Consider the following 22,380-nt stretch of genomic DNA (forward strand, 5'->3'; position numbering starts at 1 on the left):
TATAATATTCTAAGAGACCAATCCTTCACTTTCTCATATCATGCTATGAAACACTGGGATAATATAATAACCATTCCACTTTCTGACATTGACTGGGAACTCTTTTGGTCTTCAACAAATCGCCCACTTTTATCTTCTAGAGTTTCACAGTCAATGCTCTTTGTAATGTGGAATGCAATATGGACCCCATTTCGTATGTGGAAAGCCAAATTAAAACAAGATTCTATCTGCTGGAACTGTTTGAAAGAGGAAGGAACTCTTGATCATATGTTCTTCCATTGTACTCTGGTCCGTTCTTTTTGGTCCAAAATCTGGAATACCATACAATCTATCACCAACTGCTCAGAAGAGATTTCTATGGACATTATAATCCTTCGATCTCAACACCTCTGTTTCGCGCAATCAAATTGTCCTCCTAAACTTATTGATACCATGTTTGTGACTGCTCTCATGCATATTCTGAAAAATTGGAAATCATCTTCGTTATTAGATTATACTTTTTGGTGGAACTCTCTATGTATGTACCACAGATTTGAATCATATGCATATGAAAATAAAATTTCACTCCATAAATCCATGAATTGGAAAAACAAAAAATCACCCTGGTCATTTTTAGATTCATATGTACATTCTACTATGTAGACACTCCTGTCTTCTCCTCTCTTTAAAAATTATATATATATATTTTTTTTTTTCTTTCTCTCTTCTTTTTTCCTCTCTCTTTCAATTTTTACTTTGTCCTATTTCACTTTCTATTGTCATACATCACCACAAACAAATCCAAAAACAACTCTGAGCTTTTCTTAATAATATGGGCCTTTATAATTAACTGTATATTAATGCAAAATGTTATACTACTTTTATGTATTTGAATTGCTCCTTGTATTTTTTAAAATACTGAATAAAATTTATTGAACTAAAAAAAAAAAGAGAGAGGGATAAAGATGCTAGATCTGGTGTAGGAGAGATAAAAATGAAGAAGGCAGTGAAGCTGGAATGAATGATGTAAAAAGGAGAGAGGAGGATGGACAAGGAAGGGGGGCATAGAAAGAAGTCAGATACATATGGAATGGGGAGAGGGCAGACATTGGATGGAACGGGCAGATGCTGGAAGGAAAAGAGTGAAAAGAAGATGAAAGCAGAAACCAGAGACAACAAAAGGTAGAAAAAAATAATTTTATTTCTATTTTGTCATTAGAATATATCAGATTTGAATTATATATCCTGCTAGAGACATAACTGGGGACTGCAGTATTCTGTTAGCATGATATTTCTATGTAGCATTCTATAATAACTTGGCTTGTTCAGTTTTCTTGATAGTAGAGGGGATATATGTGAAGGGGAGGGGAGACAGGGGTTTTGTTGGTCCATGCTCTGTATATTTGTATTTATAAAATCACAATTGTTCAGAATATTGTTTCTTTTTATACTTTAATAAAATACGTTCAATATAAAATCATAATTGCGGCTTGTGCAGATGGGATCAGATGGTTTGCGGGGACCGAGCTCGCGGAGATGGGGCGTAAACGGGGTTTTTAAATTTTAGTCCTAGTAGTTTGCCGGTCCACAAAATAATTAAGAACATAAGAACATAAGAACATAAGTGTTGCCTCTGCCGGGTCAGACCAGGGGTCCATCGTGCCCGGCAGTCCGCTCCCGCGGCGGCCCCCCAGGTCCATGACCTGAAAGTGTTCCCTACCTAACCTAAAATATCCATACCCTATTCGCTCAATGTACGGTAAACCTCTATCTGTACCCTGTTATCCCCTTTGCTTCCAGGAAGTCATCCAGTCCCTTTTTGAACCCCAGAATTGTACTCTGTCTTATTACCTCTCCGGGAAGCGCGTTCCAGGTGTCCACCACCCTCTGAGTGAAGAAGAACCGCCTTGCATTCGTTATGAATCTGTCTCCTCTCAGTTTTTCTGAATGACCTCTTGTTTTAGTTGTCCCTGCTAGTCTAAAGAATCTGTCCCTCTCCACCTTCTCTATGCCTTTCATGATTTTATAAGTTTCTATCATGTCCCCTCTCAGTCTCCGCTTTTCCAGGGTAAAGAGCCCCAGCCTGTCTAACCGTTCGGCATATGAAAGGTTCTCCATACCCTTTATCATCCTCGTTGCCCTCCTCTGGACCCTTTCGAGTATTGCCATGTCCTTCTTGAGGTATGGCGACCAGTATTGGACGCAGTATTCCAGATGTGGGCGCACCATTGCTCGATACAGTGGCAGGATAACTTCTTTTGTTCTGGTAGTGATACCTTTTTTGATAATGCCCAACATTCTGTTCGCTTTTTTTGAGGCCGCTGCACATTGTGCCGCCGGCTTCATTGTGTTATCTACCAATACCCCCAGATCTTTTTCTTGGCTGCCTTCCCCGAGTACCCTCCCTCCCATCGTATAGCTGTACCTGGAGTTCCCCTTCCCTATGTGCAAGACCTTACATTTCTCCACATTGAAGCTCATCTGCCATTTTTTTGCCCACTCACTCAGTTTGTTCAGGTCGTTTTGCAATTCTTTGCATTCTTCAACAGTTCTGGCCCTGCTGGAGAGTTTTGTGTCATCCGCGAACTTGATAACTTTGCACTTTGTCCCCGTTTCTAGATCATTAATAAATATATTGAACAGCAATGGTCCCAGCACTGACCCTTGCGGAACACCACTTGTGACCCCTATCCAGTCAGAGTAGTGCCCCTTTACTCCTACCCTCTGTTTCCTGCCCGCCAGCCAATTTTTGATCCATCTGTACACGTCCCCTTCCACCCCGTGACTCCACAGTTTCTTCAGTAAGCGTTCATGGGGCACCTTGTCAAAGGCTTTTTGGAAATCTAGATATATAATGTCTACTGGGTCACCTTGGTCCAATTGCTTACTTATCCCCTCAAAGAAATGCAGTAGATTTGTCTGGCATGATCGGCCTTTACAGAAACCATGCTGGCTCGATCTCATCAGATTATTTTTTTCTATATGCTCATTAATACCTTCCCTGATAATTGATTCGACCATCTTCCCCGGAACGGAGGTTAAGCTCACCGGTCTGTAGTTTCCCGGGTCGCCTCTCGATCCTTTTTTGAAGATCGGTGTAACATTCGCTATCTTCCAGTCCTCCGGGATTACCCCTGTTCTCAAGGACAGGTTGCAAATATGCTGCAGTAACTGTGCTGTTTCATCTCTGAGCTCTTTCAGTATTCTCGGGTGGATCCCGTCTGGGCCCGGAGCTTTGTCCGTTCTCAATCTATCTACCTGCCTAAGAACGTCTTCGAGGCTTACCTCCATGCATGATAATTTCCCCTCTTGATCTCCACTGAAGATTTTTTCCGGTTCTGGCACACTGGATGTGTCCTCTATTGTAAAGACCGACGAGAAGAACTTGTTTAGCCTACCAGCCACCTCTTTTTCCTCTTTCACCACTCCCTTCCGGTCACCCTCATCCAGGGGCCCCACCTCCTCCCTCGCTGGCTGTTTCCCTTTCACATATCGGAAAAATGGTTTGAAATTTCTTGCTTCCTTGGCTAGTCTCTCCTCATACTCTTTCTTGGCTTTCTTGACTACTCGGTGACATTCTTTTTGTTGTTTCCTGTGCTCTCTCCAGTTTCCTTCAGTTTTGTCCTTTTTCCACTTCTGAAATGATTTTTTCTTGTCTCCTATCACTTTCTTTACTTCACTGGTTATCCATGCAGGGTCCTTTGTCTGATTCTTCTTGGAACCTTTCCTTTCTTTTATTTCTGCCGGTCCACGGGTGTAAAAAGGTTGAAGAACACTGCTCTACAGCACAGTGACATCCAACTTGATTCTTCAGTATGCCTAGATTCTGCCATTAAATTGCTGTCACTCCATCAAAAATTACAAAGACTAGGAGACACTTGATGAAGTTACAGGGAAATACTTTTAAAACCAATAGGGAAATGTACGTTGAGGAGTTAAATTCCTTTAACTTCTCCCCACCTCTTCCTTGACCTCCTCCTCTGACCTCGACTTCCCTCCAGACTCTCCGACTCATCCAATCTTGTCAGCCACTAAATGGCTTAACAAAATGGATCACTTTATCCAACTAATTACCCCGTCTTCGTTACTCACATTCATCTTGATTTGTACATTTTTTTTTTTCAGATCATTGCATATCAGCCATATGGAAAATCTGTGGATTGGTGGGCCTACGGCGTATTATTATATGAAATGCTGGCTGGGCAGGTAAGGAATTCCGTACATTTACTGTTCGACATCTAGTGATAAGAACAAGATAGATGTTGCATGGCATTCCATTGCACTGCCCAATCCACAAAGCCGCTGAGAGGGAATGCGACATGAGGCAGGGGTTTTCCAATACAGAAGCAAAAGACCAGGCTTCCACAAAAGAAGGAGGAACGTCTACAAAGTACACCAAGTGGAGCCAGTCCTTGGACACAGGAATGCAAAATGCAATATACAGTGGTACCTTGGTTTGCGAGCATAATTCGTTCAAGAAGCATGCTCATAATCCAAAGCGCTTGTATATCAAAGCAACTTTCCCCATAGCAAGTAATGGAATCTCAGACGATTCGTTCCACAACTCAAAAATTTTAGCAGATTGATTATTATTAGCAGCGCCTCCACCACTGCCTCGACCACGGACTGATCCACTCGGCTCCTCCAATTCTCTTGGGGAGGACTCTGCTGCTGTTTGCTACCTCTCCAGGCAGATGACGAAGGTCTCTCTCCCGCGGAGGACCCCCCAATGCCCGGCCTCCTCATCGCTCTCTGCAGCCCAGTCCACCATTGTGTCCATGCCGTCATCCAAGCTCCACCCCCTTTTGATTGCATTTTCTGTTTCCGGCGGCATGGGCAAGGCGGTGGTGCCGGTGTGAGTAGTGGTGTCCGCTGGAGGTAAGAGTTTGGGGGTGGGCTGCGCTCGTTTATTGAGTCAACACTCGTTTTGCGAATTAAAGTTTGCTCGTCCTGCAAAACACTTGCAAACCACGTTACTCGCAAACCGAGGTTTGACTCTACTTTATTTCAAATTGTGAACTGACAAGCACTGGAACCTAGGTTCCAGTGTTTGTTCACAATTTGAAATAAAGTATCTTGCATTTTAAATTCCTGCGTCCAGGGACTGGCTCCACTTGGTGTATTTTGTGGACGTTCCATCGCACTGCACCAGTAACTTGAGAGACTGAGATCGTACCTGGCATAAAAGGAGGAAGGAGTGGCCTAGTGGTTGGAGCTACAGCCTCAGCACCCTTAGGCTGTGGGTTCAAATCCTGTGCTGTTTCTTGTGACCCTGGGCAAGTCACTCAGTCCTCCTTAGCTCCAGGTACATTAGATAAATTGTGAGCCCACCAGGACAGATAGGGAAAATGCTTGAGTAACTGATTGTACAAACCGCTTAGAATCTAAGCGGTTTACAATCAGGTAGATAACCTGATAGGCAGTATATAAATATCTAAATAATAATAATAATAACTTTATTTTTCTATACTGCCATAGTCAAACTGACTTCTAGGCGGTTCACAAAGAAAGAAGGCTGGACAATCAGCAAATTACAAAATGCAAGAAGAAGGAAGTTACATCATGAATTGGAGAAACATAATAATTCTTCTCGGACCAGAGCAAAATAAACCTCTTTGCAAATACTGAATCAAAGAAGCACAGAAGTCTTTCATGCAGCTCACAAATGTAAAACTAAGACAGTTGGGGTCTATGAGGAGAAACAGATCCCCCCTGCTCTCTCCCCCCCCCCCTGGTTCTTCCTGAAATCAAAAAGTCATTAATTTCTGCTTTATTTGTCTTCCCAAATCTGAGCTGAAGGCAAGTTAGGTTGCGTATGTAGTTCTCTGCCCCAGAGGATTTATAATCTTTACTTGGTAAATCAAAAGTTATTGACTCTCACTTGAGATCACAAGGAGCAGGATTTGAACCTTTACTGGTTCTGGTTCTGATTTTGTTAGCATACCGTGCTTTGAAGTTTAGCTAAAGATCCACAACTTTGGAATGGATTATCATTCAATTTACAAGTACAGTGGAACCTTGGTTTACGAGCATAATTCGTTCCAGAAGCATGCTCGTAAACCAAATTGCTCGTATATCAAAGCAAGTTTCCCCATAGGAAGTAAGGGAAACTGCTTTGATTGGTTCCACCTCCTCCCCCCCCTCCCCCCCCCCGAGGCTACCGGTGCTGCTCCATTCTCCCCCCCCCCCCCTTGAGGAATCCGACGCTGTTCCAAACCCCTCCCCGTGATCTGGCTTCCCCCCCCCTGCGAACCGGCATCCTCCCCCCACTCGCATTGCCCCCCCCTCCACCGCGATCCTACTTCCCCCCCCCCCGAGCAGTCAATGACACTTCCTTTACCCGACTTGGCACCAGTGCCAGTGCTCGAAGATCCTCCCTCTTCTGGCGCGGCCTAGGCTGGGCGGTGCGTCGGAGATCCTCCTTCTTCTGGTCTGGGCTGGGCTGGACTGGCTTTGAGCATTTGCGCATGCTCAAAGCCTTCTGGTCTCGCTCTCAATAGAGTCCAGAAGCAATATAATTACTTCCAGAGCAATATAATTACTTCCAGAAGAAATATAATTACTTCCAGAGCAATATAATTACTGTATAAAGTAATGACCCACCCCCCTTGATTAGAGTGGGCAGACTTGATGGGCTTTTGCCCTTTTCTGCCGTCATCTTCTATGTTTCTATGACTACTCCGATTATATTTGGGCTTTTTTTTATAAAGGCAATTTACATCACAATTACAAAATATAATATCAACTTGAGGGCACCATATATAGTCCTGGATAAACAGTCCTGCTTGGCGCCCAGGAATAATCACAGGGGCCTGAGAATTTGAATGCCACCAATTTTGTTTTCACAGCCACCATTTGATGGGGAAGATGAGGATGAGCTCTTCCAGTCTATAATGGAGCATAATGTTTCCTATCCGAAATCAATGTCCAAAGAAGCTGTTTCTATCTGTAAAGGGGTAAGTACCTCTCGATAACTCAAATATATAGGCTGTTATTTGCATTACAATATCAGCACTTAAATCATTTTCAAATGTTTATATGGGAAAAAAAATCTCCTTTGGTAAGATTCCCTCCCTTTCATTTATGGAAGATGGTTTTGTTGGGGAAGCCCCCTGTTGAGGTTTCCCTTGAAAATCCAGTGAGACTGGTGCAGTGGAAAATCATTGCCCTGCCTACTTTGTACCCTAAAATATAAGGACCCTGTTACAAAGCAGTGCTAAAGTTTCAAGTTTTATTATTTTTAATATACCGACCATCAACATATATCTAGCCGGTTTACAATGCTAAAAAAATAAACGGTTAAAATAATAATTATAGGTGGGGGGAGGAGTGAACATTAAAAAGACAATTTACAAAAACAAAATGACCTTATCACGCCCTTCCATGGGTCTTTCCTGTGCATCAGTAAAATGACCGATTTTTGTATTGAATGACTTTTGGTGCTTTTTTTACCCTGATTCTGTGTCTTGTGCTTTCACCCCTTTCTCTTCCTCTGCTACTCACTACTGAAACTACACAGGGCTTCAGTACATCTCCTTTTCAGAGGTTTAAAATAAATCTTGCTCTCCGTTATTGGAAAAGGCTTGTGAGCATGAAATCAGTAAATTGCTCTTTCACACTTTGAGCAAAGTGCGTGGTGGACCGTTTTCACTTTCACCTTTTTGGTGTTTGGATTTATAGTTAATGACAAAACACCCTGCTAAGCGTCTCGGCTGCGGTTCTGAGGGGGAGCGAGACATCAGAGAACACGCTTTCTTCAGAAGAATCGACTGGGAGAAATTAGAGGGTCGGGAGATCCAGCCCCCATTTAAGCCTAAAGTGGTGAGTCAGAAATGGCAGCTACATGTCCGTATTTATCTATTCAATTTTCTATACCGTTCTCCCAGGGAAGTACATGAATTTATCCAGGTACTCAAGCACATTTCTCTGTCTGTCCCAGGGGGCTCACAGTCTGTACCCGGGGCAATGGGAGGATTAAGTGACTTGCCCAGGGTCACAAGGAGCACAACCTTGGGGTACTGAGGCCGTAGCTTGAACCATTGCACCTCTCTAGAAATTGAAAGGTAGTAAAAGTGATCCAAGTGTAGGACAATCAAGCCATTGTGACATCACTGACGAGGTTGGCTCTTAGGCATTGGTGGAATGAAGCATTATGACATCACAATACCTGCTCTGGTTATCAGAGGCTAAAACTTTTCACACTATTTATTTATTCAATTTTCTATACCGTTCTCCCAGGGAAGTACATGAATTTATCCAGGTACTCAAGCACATTTCTCTGTCTGTCCCAGGGGGCTCACAATCTGTCTAATGTACCCGGGGCAATGGGAGGATTAAGTGACTTGCCCAGGGTCACAAGGAGCAGCATGGGTTTGAACCCACAACCTCAGGGTGCTGAGGCTGTAGTTTTAACCACTGTTCCACTCTAGAAAATGTAATGTAGTAAAAGTGATCCATGTGTAGGACAAGCCTTTGTGACATCACTGATGAGATTGGCTCTTATTGGTAGAATGAGGCATTATGACATCACAATACCTGCTCTGGTTATCAGAGGCTGAAACTTTTCACTATTTATTCTCCCAGGGGAGCTCAGAACGGTTTACATGAATTTATTCAGGTACTCAAGCATTTTTCCCTGTCTGTCCTGGCGGGCTCACAATCTATCTAATGTACCTGGGGCAGTGGAGGAGCAGGTGACTTGCCCAGGGTCACAAGGAGCAGCGTGGGTCTCAGGGTGCCTAGGCTGCAGCTCCAATCACGGTGCTGCATTTTCAGACATAGTATGGTGACAGTAAACTTAGACAAGATGGCAAAACATAGTTAACAAAGCATGATAAAACGGTGAGACGGCATGGTTTGGCCAAGCAGCATGGCAAACAGTTTTACAAAGCACAGTTAATATAGTATGACATGGCTTGGCAAAATGGCAAGGCGGGCATGCATGACAAACATAGCATGGAACACATGGAACAGCAAACGTGCAGCAAAGTATGAGTGATCGTAGCAAGGCACACACAGTATGGTAAATATGGCGTATAGTATGATATAAGAGGACAGTGGTGAACAGTATGATGTATTGTGGTAGAATGTGGTATGGTCAAACCTAATAAGACGGAGCTCATCAGCTTGTGAGAATCAAGATAGTGAAGCATTCAGGGCCCTTGTCAGAGGGTCCAGGGGATTTGGATTGGTGCAGGGGAAGGGGGGTTGTTTTTATAGCTATCCTGAAGTTCAGTAGTTTCAAGTTTATTTCATATTTGATAAAATCGCTTTTTTCAAAGATTACAAAGCGATGTACAATAAATAATTTTCAAATAGGGATAGACAGACGCGCACTTCATGGAGAAATCAGGGAAGAACTACAATTTGATATAGGAAAGAGGACATAAAAGGATAAAAGAATAGGAGTTATAGTAGATCAGTGCTTGCCTACTTCAATTGGGAATATCAACTCAGTTTAAGGGGCTCACTAATCAGTTGAAAGCGTCTCTATATAGGAAACCTTTTAGTTTTGATTTGAATTTCTCAATGTTCTTTTCTTCTCTTACCTGAGCGGGTAATAAGTTCCACGTTTGGGGGGCGGTGACAGAGAAGAGTGTGGTACGTCTAGTATTTATGATTCGTAGGGATGGAACAGTAATAGATTTTTATCCTCAGATCGTATCTTGAGTACTGCGTCCAGTACTGGTCGCCGTACCTTAAGAAGGACATGGCGTTACTCGAGAGAGTTCAGAGGAGAGCGACACGACTGATTAAGGGGATGGAAAACCTTTCATACGCTGAGAGATTGGAGAACCTGGGTCTCTTTTCCCTGGAGAAGAGGAGACTTAGAGGGGATATGATAGAGACTTACAAGATCATGAAGGGCATAGAGAGAGTAGAGAGGGACAGAAAGAGAGAGAGAAAAGGAGACAGAGAGAGAGAGAGAGAAAAAAAGATTGGAGAAACTGGGTCCCTTTTCCCTGGAGAAGAGGAGACTTAGAGGGGATATGATAGAGACTTACAAGATCATGAAGGGTATAGAGAGAGTAGAGAGGGACAGAAAGAGAGAGAGAAAAGGAGACAGAGAGAGAGAGAGAGAGAAAGATTGGAGAAACTGGGTCTCTTTTCCCTGGAGAAGAGGAGACTTAGAGGGAATATGATAGAGACTTACAAGATCATGAAGGGCATAGAGAGAGTGGAGAGGGACAGAAAGAGAGAGAGAAAGGGATACAGAGAGAAATATAGAGAGAGAGGGATAGAAAGAAAGAGAGAGAGAAAGGGAGAGAGAGAAAGAGAGAGAGATAGAGATAGAGAAAGATTGGAGAAACTGGGTCCCTTTTCCCTGGAGAAGAGGAGACTTAGAGGAGATATGATAGAGACTTACAAGATCATGAAGGGCATAGAGAGAGTAGAGAGGGAAAGATTCTTCAAACTTTCAGAAAATAAAAAAACAAGAGGGCATTCGGAAAAGTTGAAAGGGGACAGATTCAAAACGAATGCTAGGAAGTTCTTCTTTACCCAACGTGTGGTCGACACCTGGAATGCGCTTCCAGAGGACGTTATAGGGCAGAGAACAGTTTCGGGGTTTAAGAAAGGATTGGACAATTTCCTGCTGGAAAAGGGGATAGAAGGGTATAGATAGAGGTTTACTACACAGGTCCTGGACCTGTTGGGCCGCCGCGTGAGTGGACTGCTGGGCAAGATGGACCTCAGGTCTGACCCAGCAGAGGCATTGCTTATGTTCTTATGTAAGGCCTTAGAGGTTGTAATGAATGCAGCAGCTAGATTGAGAACATAAGAATAGCCTTACTGGGTCAGGCCAAAGGTCCATCAAGCCCAGTAGGCCTTCTAATGATCTTATGCTGGTAGGTAGTTTGTTCCAGAGGCGCAGTAGGTTTAGCAAGTAAGATCTTTTTGGGGCACGCTCAAGGCATGCAGTTACTTTTCTTCTTGCGAACGAAGCGGTCAATTTGGGCCGTAGAGCAGAAGTTTTGGAGGCCGTATAGGCTGGTACCATGTTGTGGAAGAGTTTGTAGGCCATCCCCTAGGCCTTTGAATATACATCATTTGTCGATCGGCAGCCAGTGGACAGCACCCAACGCCGGGGTGATCGGGTCTCATATGTGGAGAGTCTTCCTAGAGAAGTAATGGCCTTCAGAATTATATTGATATTGCACCGCAGATGAGTTTTGGTGGCCCTCTTTGATGCCATACTGCAGAGTTGCTTGTGTGCTTCCAGCATTGCATTGGACATCTTGAGGTTTCCGTTTTCTTGGCATGTTTCTCATTCTAATATGTGATCACTTATTCAGTGAGGGTCTACGTTATGCATGCACAATTAAGACATTCTATAAGAACATAAGAGTTGCCACTGCTGAGTCAGACCAGTGGTCCGTCATGCCCAGCAGTCCGCTCACGCGGCGGCCCTCTGGTCTAAGACCAGCACCTTAACTGAGACTAGCCCTACCAGCGCACGTTCTTGTTCAACAGAAACTTGTCTAACTTTGTCTTGAATCCTTGGAGGATGTTTTCCCCTATAACAGCTCCTGGAAGGGCGTTCCAGCTTTCTACCACTCTCTGGGTGAAGAAGAACTTCCTTACGTTTGTACGGAATCTATCCCCTTTCAACTTTAGAGAGTGCCCTCTTGTTCTCCCTACCTGTAGGTTTTGATATTAAATGTTATAAGGCTGAAATTTTTTTTTTTAAAAAATATGCCTGGGGGCAACAGTGAGGGAGATAGCAATTTCAAGAGGGAGACTTAGCTGGCTAGTTCCTGATTTCTTCTAATATTGAAAGTATTTTAACAGTAGCTTTAATGTAAAGACTACCTGAAAGAAATATGTTACATTTTCTAGCTTGGCACAGATAATAACATAACATAACATAACATAACTTTATTCTTCTATACCGCCATAACCAAATGACTTCTAGGCGGTTTTAACAGAAGAAGGCTGGACAATCAGCGAAATACAAATAGTTAAAAATAGAACAGTTACTTAGATATACTCAAAGTAGAGTTTTGCTAATAATAGTACCCACGTTTAAGAAATACATTTGTCAAACAGCGCTGACTTAATTTCTTTACGAAATGCACCATAAGACAACATAGCTTCACCGATGTATTTACCCAGCTAAAATTGCTGTTTACCTGCTTGGAATGCGAGAGTCTTATCCAAAAAAGTCTTGTATCTGCTACCAGTAATTTTTGGATAAGCAAATAAATGTGAATTCCTAATTTTCCTTATAGGACTATACAGCACGAAATGAGATAAAAGATAAGTTGGGGGCCAATCCCCAAATCAACTTAAAACAGATACAAGAAAATCTGAATAGTACTCGCGCCTCCACCGGCAGCCAATGCAGCAAACGATAGTGAGGACTGACATGGTCGTGTTTCTTCAATCCAAATATCAGTCGAACAGCTGCATTCTGTACTATTCTCAATTTCCTCAATACTTTCTTTGGAGCTCCCAAATAGACAATGTTACAATAATCCAGTATAGATAAAACCAAAGCCTGCACCAATAGTCTAAAGCAGTGGTCTCAAACTCGCGGCCCGGGGGCCATATGCAGCCCGCCAGGTACTATTTTGAGGCCCTCGGTATGTTTATCATAATCGCACAAGTAAAATAAAACAGTTTATTGATCATATGTCTCTTTAGCCATAAATTACAATATTATTTGAAAGACTTAGCCAAAAGGAAAGATTTATAAACTATAAAAGAGTTTTACCTCATTAAAAATTGTCATTTCTTTAATAAGACATTAACTATTTTTTTCTGAGGCCCTCCAAGTACCTACAAATCCAAAATGTGGCCCTTCAAAGGGTTTGAATTTGAGACCACTGGTCTAAAGGATAAAGGATCAAAGTAATTTTTTATGGTCTTTAATTTCCATAGTGCAAAAAAAGCATTTTTTTTTTTTTTTTTATCATTGAATCCATATGATCTGTCATGGTTAGATGGCAATCTAGTGTGACTCTCAGTATTTTTATAGAGTTTAAAATCGGGTAGTCATAGCCATTCAAGTGAAGTGATGGTTTAGTTATTTTATCATTTGGGTAGCCAAAAAACGTTTAGTATTTTCTGTATTAAGTTTCAATTTAAAATTTGTTGTCCACTGCTCTATCATAGTCAGCTGTATATTGAGATTTTAAGCCAGAGAGAGGGTTTGTAGTAGTTGAGTTGGAAAATATAAGACTTTTGGGGTTTCAGTATGTGGCAACAAGACTGAGATTATGATATGGGAAAATATGCTGAGAGTAACATGGTGAACAGTCTTAGACGTGTTGGGGTCCCAGACAGAAGTGAGAACAGAGATGAACATCTTGGGGATCTGTTTAGGTTCAGCTCTCACTATGGGTAACCAAATTCTGAATACTGTCCAAAGGAGGTATGCACAATTACGTACCTTATATAGGTTAAAACCATTGTTAACACCATATGATTTTAAAACGGTGGTACATGGACTAATTCTGCCTAAATTGGATTATTGTAATTCTCTCTATTTGGGCTCGACAAAATCAAAGCTTAAGGCCTTACAGGTTGTAATGAATTCAGCAGCCAGATTAAGAACATAAGAATAGCCTTACTGGGTTACACCATAGGTCCATCAAGCCTAGTAGGCCGTTCTCACAGTGGCCAATCCAGGTCCCTAGTATCTGGCCAAAACCCAAAGAGTAGCAACATTCCATGCTACCAATCCAGGGCTTCCCCCATGTCTTTCTCAATAGCAGACTATGTGTTTTTTTCCTCCAGGAAATTGTCCAAACCCTTCTTAAAACCAGCTACGCTATCTGCTCTTACCACAACCTCTGGCAATGCGTTCCAGAGCGTAACTATTCTCTGAGTGAAAAAATATTTGATTAGTGGCGTTCCAAGGATGGCACAGATCACTCCTATTCTGAAACAACTTCACTGGTGCTATAAGGTGCTAACATTGGTATACCAGACACTGTATCAATCAGTCCCTTTCTGGTGTGAATCTCTGGGAAGTCTATAGACCAAACAGAACCTTGAGATCAGAAGGCTGCAGGAAATGAATAGCAAGAATGGAAGAGGGAGTGAAGTATGTGATCACAAAATCTAGACTGTTTTCTATCGCATGGTATGACCCTCTGGAATAAGTTGTCAGGACAACTGAAATTATGCTCTGACTGTTCAAATTTGTTTGTCGATGCCTATATGTAGAGGCAATTATAGTTTAGGATATGCGTGAATCTTATGAAATCAGTACCTAGACGTGTCTATTAGTGGACAGTTTGATAACTATGTTACAAATATACTATACGTTGAGAGTGAGTTGATGTTTGTTAGGTCTTGAGACGCAATTATGAATGTTTATTATAATGGAAACCACTTAGAGCAGTGGTTCCCAAACCTGTCCTGGGGGACCCCCAGCCAGTCAGGTTTTCAAGATATCCCTAATGAATATGCATGAGAGAGATTTGCATATAATGGAAGTAACAGGTATGCAAATCTTTCTCATGCATATTCATTAGGGATATCTTGAAAAGCTGACTGGCTGGGGGTCCCCCAGGACAGGTTTGGGAACCACTGACTTAGAGTATAGGCGGAATATACATTTTTAAATAAAATATAAATATAAATAAGTGTTAATTAACTTTAGAAAGATGCCTTCTGCTACTGCATTAAAAAGACAATCTTGCAGAGTGCTTTCCTACCCTGAAACAAACCAACCCCCTGCTTTACTAACGCGTAGCGTGGGTTTTAACGCCGGCAGCTCCAACGCTCATAGAATTCCTATGCGCTTCGGAGCAGTCACCGACGCATTAGTAAAGGAGGGGGGGTAAATTATGCTTTTTTTTCTGTTTAGGAAATCAATTTTTTTTTTTTTTTTTAATGTAGATAAGTCAGAGACAAGGTCTTCTTAAAACCTGTCTCTAAATTGTAGACCCGATACTGCTAGATGACGTGGGGAGGCAGTAAAATATCACTGAACTTGTCTTGATGGAATTATGAATAATGTCCATTTAATAGTATCAGTTAGGTTGCATATTAGACATGAAAGCCATTAAAAAAAAATAAATAAAGTGCATCCATTAAGACACCATTAGCAGCCCAGAGATGATTCACTTCTTCCACTGTCGTAGAGGGAGAACATGCCTAGTCTGCTCTCTGCTGAAATACGACTGGATTTTGGATTGGGACTGGTTATTTCCGGTGTCTACCCACAGTGAAGCTAGTTTTGGTGGAACTGGCTTTGGATTACTTTAACTCAGGGGTCTCCACGGCCACGAGGGCCACATTGAGTACTTCAGCACTTTTCAGCGGGCTGTAGAAAAAAAAAAGATAAATAACTCAAGATATATGAGTTTTATTGAAAGTAGAAAATGTTATAAACTAATTACAGAGTATGTGTAAGAGACAATAAATTATTAAAATCACGAGAACTCTGTACAAGCAAATGTGTGAATAAGTGAATACGCACCTTTAAATATAAATTTATGCAATTACAAATTGAGTATTCCACTGCAAGTATTCTTATGGACAATTAACCGTAATGGCTAGTAACGAACTTCCTGATTCAGTTTAAAGATTAGTCACAGCGCCAGAGCTACCTCCAATGCCGCAAATTGACACTGTCGATCGAGGCCGAACAAGTACGAAGAAATACCACAAAGTATTCAATTACGATTTAGTATTAAATAAAGTTGTGAATAATATTAACATAATATGGAATATCAATATATTTTGAACACAATTTTAATTAATGCATTTGAAATCTATCAACACCTCATGGGAGGGGGGTTTGCAGATTCTCATTGGAAAATTAGTCCAATTGGCGCATTTATGTACAATTCTTCCATGGGCCGGATAAAATCATATCGTGAGCCGGATGTGCCCCGTAGGCCGTACTTTGGAGACCCCTGCTTTACCTAATCATGAGAACTGAGGCCTACAAAAGCTTTGAACCCTGGCTACTAGCCCTCCTCACTTGCATGGTTTTCTGTTTCATTAGTTTTTAGGAGAATGAAGTAGAACTTCAAAGACATACTAAGGCGGATGTATCAGGGTGACTCCAGATTTCATATGGGTTGAAAGTTACTCAATTCAGAAATGGTTTCAAATTTATTTGCGTAATAATTGGAAGGCTTCGGAAGAGAAGACAGTGTGGGAAAGTGATTAAGTAGTACTGCTTGATTCAGAGTCCATTTGCATATAATGGAGGTGACAGGCATGCATATTCATTAGGGCTATCCCCAAAACCCGACTGGCCTGGTGGTCCTCCAGGACAGGGTTGGTCTATAGAAAACATATCGACTATCTTTATAGACCAGGGGTAGACAATTCCGGTCCTCGAGAGCCGGAGCCAGGTCAGGTTTTCAGGATCTCCACAATGAATATGTATGAGATGGATTTGCATGCCCTGCCTCTTTGAGATGCAAATCTATCTCAGGCATATTTATCGTGGAGATCCTGAAAACCTGACCTGGCTCTGGCTCTCGAGGACCAGAATTGCCAACCCCTATTATAGACCATAACACATTTACAGGGGTATCTGAAAACAAATGTAGCACCGAATTGCAATGCCTGTGGTCTCAATATGAGAAATTGTTTCCTTCTCTTCTGTGTGGAACAAGAAACAGTGGTACCTTGGATTACGAGCATAATCCGTTCCAGGAGCAAGCTCGTAATCCAAAATGCTCGTTTATCAAAGCGAGTTTCCCCATAGGAAATAATGGAAACTCGCTTTGATGCGTTCCCCCCCCCCCCCACAAGAACCGGCATTGCTCCTCCTGAAGGTCCCCCCTGGGATCCGGCACCCCCCAGACGCGATTGGGCAACCCCCCCCGACACGATTGGGCAACCCCCCCCCCCGCCATGATCTGGCACCCTCCTCCCCCCGACACGATTGGGCACACTCCCGCCGCTTCTTACCCTCATCTGGGCACCGGCATGTCATGTGCTTGATGCCGGTGCCCGAAAATCGACTTCCTCTTCTGCTGGGTCTTGAGCATCTGAGCATGCTCAAGGCCTGCGAGTTCACGTGCAGAATGTGAACTCGCAGGCCTTGAGCATGCTCAGATGCTCAAGGCCCAGCAGAAGAGGAAGTCGATTTTCGGTCACCGGCATCAAGCACAGGACATGCCGGTGCCGGTGCCCAGATGAGGGTAAGAAGCGGCGGGAGGGTGCCCAATCGTGTCGGGGGGTGCCGGATCGGGCGGGGGGTGCCCAATCGCGTTGGGGGGTGCTGGATCATGGTGGGGGGTGCCGGATCGCGGGGAGAGGGTGCCGGATTGCGGGGGGGGGGGGGCGCTCGTAAATCGAGCCATGCTCGGTTTCCGAGGCACCGATTTTGCAAATGGTTTGCTTGTCTTGCAAAACACTCGTAAACCGAGGTACCACTGTACATCAGGGTACATTCTTACAACATTTGACATAAAAGGAACATCTTTATATTTGAAAAAAAGTTTTAACTTCCATAGGACTAACAATTTATACTAAATTTAAACTCGACTGGCTATGAATATTTTACCCTTTATTTATTTTTTTAATTTAATGCCCCATAAAGAGCTATTAAAGCTAGAGAAACATATTCCCAGAGCCTGTGGCCAACCCTTCATGTGTCTTGGTATGAGATGAAGGTTTGACACGCTGACCCAGATATCTTGTGGCCGGCTCCCTCTTCCTCACTGCCGCAGTGTGCACAAAGCCAGGTGTGGCAGCTCCTTGCACGTCCCGCACCTCATCGGGAAGCCTTCCCTCTGATGTTGTGACGTCAGAGAGGAGGCTTCTGGTTCAGGCGCAGGACGAGGAGGGAGCTGGCGAGAAGATAACATTGGAGGCGGCAATGAAAACGCCATAAAACAGCCAGGCGGTGTTCCAAATGAAAAGAAATAACTTATCCACCTTTCTGAGAATCCTGTAAACGCAACTATATTGTTCAGTGTCGGTTGTTTTCCCTTTTTCTACAGTGCGGCAAAGGTGCTGAAAACTTCGACAAGTTCTTCACGCGAGGACAACCAGTGTTGACGCCACCAGACCAGCTTGTTATCGCCAACATCGATCAAGCAGATTTTGAAGGCTTTTCATTTGTAAACCCCCAGTTTTTGCACCCTAGCTTACAAAGCACAGTATGAACCAAAAGGCGTGCACAGACAGGTGCAATAGAAACAGTCCTTAACCCTAGAATTTTAAGGTCATGACTTCAGTCATTTAGAAGGACCTGAAAATTTTAGGGTTAGAAACCTATCTTAACAGATTGCTAGCAGAGGGTATTTCTTGTAAAGGAAAGTTGTCTTAGTGAAAATAAAAAGGTAATACCCAGCATCCAGTTTACTCATGTTGAGACCAGAACGAGCTGTAGAATTTAGGATCTATCGAATGCTACGAAGCCATTTTGGCTCAAATTCAGTCTATTTTCATAATCTCAATCTCCTTCGGCCACTGGAATTTTTTTTCACTATAGAGTCTAGAAGGAATACAAGATTACTCAGAGTGAAAACACTTTAAATGGAAAAGGCTTTATGTTCTTACTGTAAATGCAGATGATGTGGTAATGAAAGGATGTGGCCTCGAGAGACCACTTTTTCCTCTGGTCAGTCTTGAGGCTTCGGTTAAAAGAACCGAATGAAAGAGTAAGGAGGAAAGTAAGTAATGTAGCTTCATGTACTGTCAGCATCAAAGATAATCTGGTACTGATTTTAAACAAAAATAAATATGTGTGTATATAGAGAGAGCAAGAGATAGGTATCCGGTCCTTTCGATTTCTGGAAAATCAATTGTATTGAAAGCTATACAATTTGAGCAGAATTTCTAGAGAGGCCAGATGGCTGATAACATTGCCAAATACTACCTGTTAGAATTTTATGGCCATTAATTACTTTTTCCTGATTTTGTTGTTAATTTTAATCTCTGAGAGATTCGTATTAATGATGCCAAAAATCTAATCATATAAAAAAAACTGGTATTTGTGTGCGCCATTGCTAATTTGTCATCAGAAACCATTACGTTGCAGTGCCATTGGCAAACTGCGGTAGAGTTTGAGAAGGTACTATGTACAGTGTATGTTATCTAATGTATTACTACCAGCTCCCCAGGAATGGAGTCGAGGTTATTTTAAGAGGAAAAGTGAGAAGGCACAATAGAACCTAGATGAGAAAGCTGGAAAGATTTTTTTTTTTAATTTGTTGGGTGACTAGATTAAACATTTTAGATATGCATCAAGCAAGGAGTTTTTGCATGTTTATATTAAACCTTAACAAATGAATCTATAATATAATTGACATATTAATTATCTCATATAAAGAGAGTGTTACAATAATTTTCTAAGACAAATTTGTGCTATATTTATGGAAGTCCCTGTTTTGAATGAGTATTCTTATTTAAATCTAGGTTAATGTGTCCTTTTGAAATGCTCTTTCCCCCAACCTCTTAATGCATCATCATCGGTTTAGTATATATATATATATCTATATTTTTTAGATAGCTATCCTTTAAATAATTTCCATTTGCTGGTTTTATACAAGTCTTAACTGGGCTGTTTATGACATATCTGCTTATACTCATTAAAAAGAACAATGTTTTATCAAGAATGTTAAAACACTATTTAATGGACCCCCCCCCCTCGGCATATTCAGGAACTGTACATACAAGAAGCTTAGCACATTCTATTAGAATAAACTAGAATACACTGGTTAAACAATCTGTGATATATCTGTGCATTGTTTGATTCTGTTATGACAAGTAATCTGGTGTAGTTTTTCTTTTTTTTTTTTTTTACACTTTTTTTTTTTTTTTTTTTTGGGGGGGGGGGGTGGTTGTTGTTTACTTTTGACTTGTTAATGTCGGTGCCAGAATTTTTGCTTTCCCGATGGGCATGTCGAAGTCGGATGCATGTTTTCTCAATGGATGCATGCAGACTGAGCCATTGTGTTTCTAGCACGTTACCACGATCTCATGCAGAACGAGCATTTGCCGGAAGAAACGAGACTCTTAAAATAGTTGTTCCCGTCCACGGTCCGATGGGTTTAACCGTCAGTCCCAATCGTTCAGGTTCCCGTACGGTTTTGAAAGGGTAAATGCGTAGGAAATGGTTACTTGTGCCAAATTCTGTTTGAACCAGTTACTGTGGACGTATGGCCAGGTCCCACTGTGGGGAGATGTGAATATGGTCTGTTCTGACAAATTCCACTGGAATAAAACTGTCAATCCTTCCATCAGTATTCCAAGGTTTTCTGTTAGTCTTTGTCTAAAATTCACTAACATTTGTCATTGTGTTCTTTCTTTCCCTATTGCTCGTCAACCAATTGATGCAACAAAACAAATCGCTCTAGGTAATATTTATAAATGAGCTGTATAGATGGTATAGAACAAAATTTAGATATGCTCAGAATCATGGGGGTGGTAACTGGGGGAGACCCCCAACATTGCCCCCATCACCGCCCAATCATCGCATATGAAACAATGAACAACTTTATATTGTAATTTTATAAAGAATGCCAAAAACGGCTCAAGGTCTTAAATGGTGAAGGTCATATCGTTTAAAAGAACTCGGCAAACTTATCTCGTTAGCTTGCAGGTTCCGACGTGCCACGTTTCGTTCCTGCCTCAGGGAACCAACGAAAAAGTATAAAGAGTTTTCATATGGTGGGCATCATAGATTCTAAAAAATACAAAATGAAACAAATTAATGCTTTATTCATACTAATGTTAAAACATGTCTAATTTATCTTGGTTCATAGACAAAATTGCGTGAGACAACGGCGCGCCAACAACTGAGCGCAAGGTTGACGGCGCGCCAAAGAAAAGCACTATTTTAAAGGGTTCCGACGGGGGGGGGTTGGTGGGGAACCCCCCTATTTTACTTAACAGACATCGCGCTGGCGTTGTGGGGGGGTTTGGGGTGTTGTAACCCCCTCATTATACTTGAAACCGAACTTTTTGCCTGTTTTTTAGGGAAAAAGTTCAGTTTTAAGTATAATGTTGGGGGGTTACAACCCCCCAAACCCCCCACAACGGCAGCGCAATGTCTGTTAAGTAAAGTGGGGGGGGTTCCCCCCCACAACCCCCGTCGGAGCCCTTTAAAATAGTGCTTTTCTTCGGCGCGCCGTCAACCTTGCGCTCAGTTGTCGGCGCGCCGTTGTCTCGCGCAATTTAGTCCCGTCACCAATTTATCTTATAAAACATAACTCTTGGCTATGAGGAAGGGACTCACCAAAAGTAGTAACGCATATCTCACATAAAGGACGGAGAGCATTTCACACAGCTTCTGTCTTATTGATGTTACACCGGCGGAAAAACGCCGTACATTTAAAGGCCTCCAGCGTCACCACGTGCAAAACGTCACGTGGTCACGCAACCAACCAGATACTAATGATGCCAAATAACACAATGCTGTAACATCAAAACGTTGAGGGGGGGATTTTGTGGTGATAATTGCAAAGGACTGCAAAAAGCTACACTAAACAACGCAGGGGAGCCTAACGGAGCAGCCCAGATCGCGGTAAGAGAAGGGAAGGGGTGGGGGAAATGCTGCAACTGCTGCACAGGGACCTGTAGGGGAAGCCAAATACTGCTGCTGCTGCTGCACAGGGAAGTCGGGGGGGGGGGAAGGGAAATGCTGTTGCTGTTGCTGCTCCACAGGGAAGTGGAATGGAAATGCTGCTGCACAGGGAAATGGAGGCAAAGAATGACTGACAGACAGCAGGAGGGAGGGAGACAGACAGAAAGGAAGAAAGACACAGGGGCAGGGAGAGGGACAGAAAGACAGACAGAAAAAGGGAGACAAGGAGAGAGAGAGCGGGAGAGAGAGAGAGAGACAGAAAGAAAGACAGACAGACATATATTCTAGCACCTGTTAATGTAACGGGCTTAAAGACTAGTATATAATAATATTATTCAACCCCAAAAATGTCTAAATAAATGACTAAATGACTGAATAACTACAAAAACGTGCGCCATTCAACCAATTGAAGCATCTTAGTGCTGCTTTAAGAGCTGCTGGCTCACTTCAATTTCTAAACAGCCAATTCTGACGTGAGAGTTAAATCTGAAGCTGAAGATGTGTTTTCTGTCTAGCACCGACAACAGATCGGAGAAAGTCATTTGTACAAACTGTGCTGAGAGTAAATTCATTTTAACAACATGTAACAAGGACTCTGATTTTAAAAGATTCATGTACATAATTTGGGGGATAAAGGACTGAAATCAGCACCTTTGAAAGCAATGTAAGGTTGAGCACCTAATTTTAGGAGTCTTTTCACTAAGAAGGAAATTCTGGGTGTCAGGTCAAAAGCGCACCGGGACAAAGGCGCGCGCAGCGCGGAGGCACACGCCGCACAAAATTACTGTTTTTACGGCTCCGACAGAGGGGCGTGGTGGGGGAACCCCCCCAGTTTACTTAATAGATATCGCGCCAGCGTTGTGGGGGATTTGGGGGGTTGTAACCGTCCA

The 22,380-nt window shown here is 42.5% G+C and overlaps 1 protein-coding gene across 3 annotated transcripts in view; it reads left to right on the forward strand.

The window, feature by feature from the left end:
* Window positions 1–19,630, forward strand: part of PRKCA (protein kinase C alpha) — a 594,635-nt gene extending 575,005 nt beyond the window's left edge. For 2 of the 3 annotated variants that reach the window (XM_033960343.1, XM_033960346.1), the window contains 4 exons: window positions 4,105–4,185; window positions 6,828–6,935; window positions 7,660–7,800; window positions 17,901–19,630. In XM_033960343.1, the coding sequence (XP_033816234.1) occupies window positions 4,105–4,185; window positions 6,828–6,935; window positions 7,660–7,800; window positions 17,901–18,065 (495 nt within the window). In that variant the 3' untranslated portion in view covers window positions 18,066–19,630. The remainder of the gene's footprint in view (window positions 1–4,104; window positions 4,186–6,827; window positions 6,936–7,659; window positions 7,801–17,900) is intronic. The other variant, XM_033960344.1, reaches the window with a different exon arrangement.
* The last annotated feature ends 2,750 nt before the right edge of the window (window positions 19,631–22,380 follow it).

This window comes from Geotrypetes seraphini, chromosome 10, assembly GCF_902459505.1.
Source record: "Geotrypetes seraphini chromosome 10, aGeoSer1.1, whole genome shotgun sequence".
In the NCBI taxonomy this organism is placed as follows: domain Eukaryota; kingdom Metazoa; phylum Chordata; class Amphibia; order Gymnophiona; family Dermophiidae; genus Geotrypetes; species Geotrypetes seraphini.